This window comes from Manihot esculenta, chromosome 7 (genome assembly GCF_001659605.2).
Source record: "Manihot esculenta cultivar AM560-2 chromosome 7, M.esculenta_v8, whole genome shotgun sequence".
NCBI lineage: Eukaryota > Viridiplantae > Streptophyta > Magnoliopsida > Malpighiales > Euphorbiaceae > Manihot > Manihot esculenta.
In genome coordinates this window covers 4,290,902-4,299,702 of record NC_035167.2, presented here as the reverse complement: position 1 = coordinate 4,299,702, position 8,801 = coordinate 4,290,902, and the positions used below count along the sequence as shown (strand labels likewise).

The following is an 8,801-nucleotide window of genomic DNA, read 5'->3' as shown; positions in this document are numbered from 1 at the left end:
TTATGTAAGGACCTATTTGACCATTAACAAAAATATAAGACCTTGGCTTAAATTTGACTTATTTGATTATTAAGAAAAATAATTGGTCTTATTTCTAAAAAAAATCTTATAATTTTATCAGTTTTTTATTTCAGAATATATGATTTAATTTGTATAAAAATAATACTCACAATATTATGCTGTTAGCAAATAAAAATATCTTATAATTTTATTAATTTTTTATTTCAAAATATATAATTTAATTTATATAAAAATAATATTCATAATATTATGCCATTAGCAAATAAAAATAATTTTTAAAGGATGTTCAAAATATTTATATAAAAATTATATTATAAAATATTAATTTAATGCAAATTAAACAATAAATTTTAAAATGAAAATTAGTTAAATTACATTATATTTTTTTATATTTTTTAATTAATAATTATATTTTATTTGATAATATTCAAAAATTAATGATATTTTCCAACCATACAATATTATTTTTTATATTTTTCAATTAATAATTATATTTTAGTCGATAACATTCAGACATTAAATGATATTTTCCAACATACAAGATTAAGAGATATTATTTTTGTCATAAATAAAATTACAAACGTTAGAAATTTTAGAGTATTTTTTTTAATATTTTCCCAAGAATTAAAGACCTATCAGGTTACCCTAGCTAAGATAGGTACGTTTTGTGTCCGTATTGACTTCTGCTGTCTGATGACTAGCCTAGCTTCCATATCTGTAAGATTTTTAGCTTGGAATATAATCTTTTCTCTTGTTTAGTTAAACTAAAGAACATGTCAAATGCTTCATTTGGTTGCATCAAACAGGAAAACAGCCAACAAATCTCCACGTAGAAAGAGAGAGAAAATAAGAACAAGTCAAAATAGATAAGTTTTTATAATCCAAAATGGAAGTTTAACAGGTGAGAAGTTGAACTACCTGCAGCAGACAGGCCTTTCCTGCCTGCTCAAACTAGAAACTTCCCAATTCTTCACTTCCCATATCTCTATAAAAGCCCATCACAATTGCAAATTAACACATTCAAGAAACAAGACAGCTCTCAACTTTAGCAGTTTCTGCAGGTGCTTTACATCCTTGTCTCTGCTCCAAGTTATGGCCAAAATTGATGTCTCATTGCTCATGTTTCCAATGTTGCTGATTTGCCTGACGAACTGCAACACAGTCAGGGTAGAGGCACGTCATATCCTGGAGACATCATTGCCTGAGGTACCTGAGCTTCCTAAGCCTGAGCTGCCACCACTTCCAAAGGTTGAGCTTCCACCATTTCCTGAAATTCCCAATCTCCCAAAACCTGAGTTTCCTGAATTGCCAAAGCCTGAACTGCCACCTTTTCCTCATCTTCCTGATGTGCTCCCCAAGCCCACATTGCCTACCATACCAACTCTTCCCAAGGACATCACACCACCTGAGACAACTAATACTCCTTAAATTAATCGCCACGCCATTTATGTTTCAGTACGTATTTCATTTTCTGGTATAGTATCCCCATTCCAGTGTGGCATACGTTATCAGATTTCAAAGGGTTGCTTCTTGAGTGTCTGGTTTATGTACTATATATATATATATATATATATATATATATAAGTTTTTTCAACTTCTTGAGTATTAGTTCTGTTGAAGTTTGTATTTTCTACTAATTAGAGTGTTGCATCTGAGAGGATTTTGCACTGGAGTGCTTATTTTCTGCTTTTTATAATTAATAGAAATTTTATTGCTATGAACTGTTCCTCTGCTCCTTTTTCTTAGTTGATGGATTTCCAGCTTTTCTTAACTGTTGTATTCATTTTTTTTTTTAAAATATCTTTTAAATTTATAATATATATTTTATAATTTTAGAGATAACAAATATATATATATGACGGGTGTTAAATCTGTCAATTTAAAATTTTTGATTGATAAGAACTTATAAATAGGTTAGTGAGTATCGATCCCACCGATATTTTAATTCTGTTCAGTTGAGATAACGAATTGAAATAAAAGAGTATTTTAATACAAAAAATAAACAAAAAAGTTTTTAAGAGAAATAATAAATAATGCGATTGAAAATCGAGAAATAAATAATTAATTAAAAATTTCAACCGAAAATAATCAATGTGTTTTGTAGTTGGTTATCGGTTAAAAAAATAATTCACGTTATAATTTATTGTTTGATTACAGTTTGATTACAGTGGTCAAACACGTAAATCCCACCAATTATAAATTAATCCGTTTTGCACTTAAATTAATTCCTAGTTAACTAACAACCCTAATATGCGTATAGATTTAATTAGTCAACTGTATTAAGAGAGAAGAATCCAAACTTGATCAATAAAAATACGTGATTTATTTAAATTAATTTTACTAATTTCGTAATATAAACTAATATGTGAATTGCTACTTGTTATTAATTCAATTAAACAATTACAGATTTTTCAATATAATTTAGGAAAATAATCTTTAATATAATTTAGATTTGACTATTTGATTAGATATTAATTACACATTTCTACAGTAGAATTAGAGGTTTGAATGATACAAAAACACTTTTAAGATGGCAGTCACAATTAACCAATGAATAAAAATGATTTTATAAACATTATTTGGTTCTTTTCCATTAATTAGCAACTTAAAGTTTAGTTTTGTAGTGTTCTAATATGAATCAAATCGCATTCGTTGGTTAGAGGTATAATAAAACAACCTTTTGAAATATATCTTTATCTTGTTTTTATCAAGTTGTATGACAAAATTTTTGATCATATGTTGTCAAGTTGTGTGACGGAATTTTTAATCATGTGTTGATTCTGGGTTCCGCATCACCAAATAACTAGTAATATAAATTTTTTAAAGTATTTTTATATTAATTTGAATTCAGAAAATATAATTATTCCATATTGTTGAAAATATAGAATTAGTTTTAAGTTTAGAAGTTTTATATTGTGTATGATTAATACTAATATGTTATTGATTATTAATTAATTGGTGAATTTGGGATGGCAAACAGACACTTATGGATAGATGTTAGTATATTTGTCGTTGACACTATCTTTTACTAATATTGCAAGGTATCATACTTACAGTTGAATAGTTCAAGGGTATCATGAAACATTTTTAAATTTTAAGATGATGAAAAATTTTTTTTTTTGGTAAAATAAGAAGTGCAAATATATATTTGATTGTAAAAAAAATTATTACAAATAGTCTAGCATGATCATATTTAAGCTTGAAGAGTATTTTTTTTCATCAATATCTGAATTTATACACTCAATCGATCGAAAACCTAGTTAAGAAAATTTAATATAAAAATATTGTTTATTGATTTGTGTGCTAAATTCCGTGATATAGATAAAATTTTTTTATTTAAACCAACATAAAATACAAAAAATATAGTAATAATGATGAAAATCTCAAATTATATTACAATCATATGTCATAACAAGCAGCAATGATGCTCAAACCCAAAAACTAAATGAAAAGCAAGCTATCAGAGACTATGAAGAAAAGTAACGAAGGGAAGTAGTACCAATCTTCCCAATATGCATGTATAAAAATATATAGTCCAAGTTTCCAAACTCCTCCCACAAAGTGAACTGAACGTCCAAAGAAAATATGAATGATTTAGTTACCAGGTGGTGGAGAAAGGAATGGGATTGAAGGAATTGTAGTTGGGAGAGTGGGGATGCTGGGCAATGGAGGCAAAGCAAGCTTAGGAAGAGTAGGCAAGCTTGGAAGTGGAGGCAGTGTAGGCTTAGGCAGAGATGGGTTTGTAGGCAATGTGGGCTGTGGGAGAGTTGGGATACTAGGCAATGGTGGGATTGTAGGCTTTGGTAAAGGTGGCAGTTGCTGAAGATGACGAGCACCTAACCCTACATCAAATGACAAAGCTATGACTAATGCAGCAAAAATCATGCACTTGAAAGAAGCCATTGTGTTGATGTATAGATCTTAAAGGAGATCAAAGATCTATGGTATGTGTAGAATGAGGAAAGCAAGGTCAGGTTTTGGGATTATATAGCAAGTTTATGAGCTGTAGGGCTTTGGTAGGTGATGTAGTTGTGGAAAACTGTGAAACTCTGCAAGTTAGTGTTTATGTTTAGCTTAACTTCCAATTAGAAGTTGGCAAATGTAGTTGTAGTTGGCCAGATATTGAAATCAGAACATTTTCAAATGCAAGAAGGTCAAAATATGCAGATAGAGAAATGGAGCAACCATGCCACCAAGCTAAATCACCAAATAGTTTTTTGTCACATTGCTAGTCAATAATATCTAATCATCCTCTTGGAAATCCTTCAAGTACGTAATATGTATTTGGTTGTTTAAAATAGATTATAAGAATTTAAAAAATTAATTAAAATCACGAAAGATATCACATATATATTCCACTATTTTTAAATTCATAATATTATAGAACGAATTGATTTGTTTAATTAAGTTATATCGTTCTAATTATTATTTAACAAATTTGTTTCAATTATCTTTAGTTTTCGATTAATATCACTTTTTAGCGCATTCTCTTTGTACTTCAGGAGTCCTGCGGATTGATCGTTGAAGATCCAATTAATTTGGTATAAAGATAAAGAGTGCAAGATTGATGAAATAGGCCTACATTGTTCCAGAACTCTGTGTTAGATAACCCACCAATTAGATCACAGAAGTATCAACTACCCAATACTTTGTTCATCATGATATGACTTCGACAGATAATCATATGTTTTCATCCCACAACTACCCTATCAGTAGAACACTCAGGAGATGGTGAACTGCCTAACCAGTTATGGTCCTTGCTTTAACACCTCCATTAATGACCATCTTGAATAATTCCTGAGCTATATAAGCCCACTCATAGGAGCTTATTTTTCATCCAAATCCACAACAAATTACATACCTTTTGTACTACAGCAACATCTTCTTAACCATGGCCTCTTTCAACTGCTTCATCCTTGCTTTCTTTGTCTCTTTGTCACTTTTAAGCATGGATGTTAGCTTAGCAGCTCGCAATCTTCTGCAATTGCCACCTTTGCCTTCTGTGCCAAATTTGCCAAAGCTTGCAGTGCCACCAATCCCTGCCATTCCAACTCTCCCACAGCCGTCATTGCCAACAACTCAACCTTCCCTGCCCAACCCCACTTTGCCTCCACTTCCGAGCTTGCCCACCATGCCTGCTTTCCCAAAGGTCACCCTGCCTCCAATGCCAAGCATCCCCTCAATCCCCAATATCCCGACTACAATTCCCTCAATCCCACTCCTTTCCCCACCACCAGCTGGAAACTAAAAATCTTCATATCATGTTCGTGAAGCTTGGATTGTATGAATCTCACCATTGTTTTGCGTAGTATTGAAGATCATGTCCATGTATCTTTAGTTGCATCTCTTGGGAATGGGGAGTTGTCGCTTCATATTTTGTGTGTGTTAATGAATAGTTTTTTTCTATCTATTTTTTTTCACATATAATTAAGCATGTCTTACTTTTCTTTTCTTTTTTTTTTTTCTAAATATTTAATTTCTCCTGTTTCCCATTGATTTATAATATATAAATTTCATAAAATAATTAAAAAGAAAAAATATAATATTATGATATTCTAAATCTGAATTCTTAATTATATACATATATATTTTTTAATATCATAATCCAATATTTTTTTTCATAAATTTTCTATAACTATAATTTTATTATATATATTTTTTATAATAATATTAATTATTATTATTGCAAATTAACAAGAAAAAAAAAGCGCATAATAACACCAAGAAGTATCCTCAATAAAGAAAATAAAGCTTTGAATTTGTTAATATTTATGTGGGAAAAAGAAATTGTTAGTTATTTAAAAAATCAATAATTAAGGTGATTAACAGTATTAATAATATTACAATAACTCTTGCGACTTTCATATTGGTCTAGGAACTGGTGATTAACAGTATTAATAATATTACAAGAACCGTCAAGATGAGAGGTAGAAGTGTGTATTTTCTATAAAAGTATATTCGAAGTTTAAAAAGAAAAAATTTACATTACTCTGTTTTTATTAATGAAATTTAAAATTATTTTCTTTTTTATCTTTTCTTTTCTTTTATTGAGTTACTTTAAAACTTTGATAATGTGTTTCTTGAAGTAAGATTTCAGCTTCTGATTTTTTTGCCTTTGGTGCTGCAAATTTGATATTTTCTATACTCTATTGTTTGAATTGTTTTTGTTTGATTTTAAATATATATTTTCTGCTTTTAAATATTTAATTTTAGTTTTAAATATTTATTTTTTTCTCTAAATTAAAGTTGTTATCAAATTTTTTATTTTTATTTCAATGGTGGTATTATAGCTTCTTTTTATTTTTCAATATGGTATTAGAGTTTTTTTTATTTTCAATAAATGGAAACATTGTGCAGGTTAAATTTTAATTTTTGTCAGAAAAATAAAATAATATAATTTATTTACCATATTTTTTTATAATAAGTGATCAGTAGATGTTAGTAGGATAAAGATATATGAAAACAGAGTGAGAAGGACCGCATTGAAAATAGTCAGCAGAGTGCACAATAGCACAATTCTTTTTTATAGGATATTGAAAAAAATAAAATTTCAATTCTATCTTGTTACTCATTAACATAGATAACAATAAGCGCCACTTCAATAGCACAGTAGTATTGATAAAGATTTTTCAACAAGTAAATCTCTAAATGGATAATATAAATTTTATTGATGTTATATGATAATTTTTTAAAATAAGTCGTGAACTGTTATTATAAAATAGGATCGCATGATAATAGTTTGATAAGTTGATAAACGGTTTCACCCGTAGAAAAAAAAAACTCGGATGCTCAGCTCTTCAAAAATACTCAGATGCTTGACCCTCAAAAAGACTCGGACGACCATTATGTCCGGAGTTAGGAAAAAATATTCAGTCTCAGGATAGGGCAGCCTCGAGTCGGACAGACTCGCCCCTCAATGTCTGAGCGAGTTTTCATGAGAAAGTTACCGTTAATGGCTATGATCCAGCATGTTCCCTTTGTACTTGCAATTATGGGATTTCCGACCAATTAGCCGGTAAAAATCTCTTACCAGCGAGCCGCTCACATCGTCATTGGATTATTAGAAAATACTATATTTATCTCCATATTCTTACAGTATATATAGAAAGAACGATCCCAAAAATTAAAGTATGCTATCCTCCCACACAAACACTTTCAAATTCTTCATTCACCATCTTCTCTAGTTTACTGACTTGAGTATCGGAGAAGTGGCTGCCATGAGCATCCACCACCTTACATTCTCTTCCTTATAGGTTTAGCTAATTGCAACATCGCAGCTCAGCTCTACCCCGACCACGTCATCATCTTTCGGTCTCTGCAATATCATTTATTTTTCTAAAATAATTTCTAAATACATTTTTATTAATAATTTTTAAGTTTTCCTAATTATATATGATAGTACTTAACAGATAGTAAACGATGCAAGTCGGACAATGATCGGACGATTTTTTTGAAAGATCAAGATCGGATGATCACTCCATTAGATCAAGTTGGATGATTTTTTAGGATGAATGACCATGCCAAGTTGGACGACCACTCCAATAGACCAGGTCAAACGACTTCTCAAATCAGACAACCGCTCCAATAGATCAGGTCGGACGACTTCTCAGATGGGATAACCATCCTAGTAGACTAGGTCGGACGACTATTTCAAATGATCGGGTTAGATGACTATTTTAGAAAATCAAGTCCAACAGATATTCTAGAAGGCTTATTTCCATCTATGTGCCAGCTATACAAAAATAACAGGGGAATTTTTCTCTCTCTCTCCTAATTCACATATTTTCTACTGTAACAATAGTAGTATACTATGACGTGTATCTTTTCAAAATGGTTGATGTAATAGTATAAAGCACATTCTTCTCAAAAATAAAAGTTGAGCGAGTATTACCTCAACTAGGGGTGAGCAGTATTCGGTTCAAACCGAAAAAACCGACCGAACCGAATCGATTTGAAAATTTGGTTCGGTTTTTTATATATTTCGGTTCGGTTCGATTTTCAATTTCAAAAATTTTGGTTATTTCGATTCGGTTCGGTTTTGATCAGAAAAAAACCGAAAAAACCGAACCGAACCGATTAGTAATAATAATATATTTTTTCAATAATATATAGAAATTAAATCATATTAAAATTAAAATATTTTAATTAAATTTTAAAATATTAAAAATAAAGTGTAAAAAATAAAAAAAATTATTAAAAATCGAAACCGATCAAACTGAACCGAACCGAATCAGACCGGTTCGGTTCGATTCGGTTTTTGACCAAAATCGGTTCGGTTCGGTTTTCATAAACACTCAAATTTCGGTTTTCGGTTTATTCAGTTCAGTTCGGTTTTGAACCGAACCGACCGAATGCTCACCCCTAACCTCAACCTCTCTATTACAATAAAACTCTTTTTCTTCAATATATTATAAAAAAAATTTTCATCATTCATGCATTCATTCTGCTTTTTTTTATGCATAAACAAAAATTTTATTTTCTTAGCATTCTAAAAAAATTTTAGCATGAATGTATCTATTATAAACTTTAATCAATAAATTAATTTAAATAACTCATCCTAAAATTTGGCATGTTAAGTTAAAAAATCTGGAGAAAGACAATTAATATAATTAAGTTATCAGATATCAACAAATTTATTATATAAAACAAAAAAAATTATAGTATAAGGATTAAGGATTCACAATGAAATTTAAGTGCAACAAATTTCGAAGGCATAGTGTCCATATTATTTACCTAAACCACTCCATTTCTAATGCATTTACTCTGTTGCAAGGGAAGGA

The 8,801-nt window shown here is 29.9% G+C and overlaps 1 protein-coding gene across 1 annotated transcript; it reads left to right on the top strand.

Moving 5' to 3' along the window:
- Window positions 1-1,113: 1,113 nt before the first annotated feature.
- Window positions 1,114-1,449, top strand: LOC110619615 (protein PELPK1). The gene has a single exon (XM_021763128.1). It carries the CDS (start codon window positions 1,114-1,116, stop codon window positions 1,447-1,449), a length of 336 nt encoding a protein of 111 aa, XP_021618820.1.
- The last annotated feature ends 7,352 nt before the right edge of the window (window positions 1,450-8,801 follow it).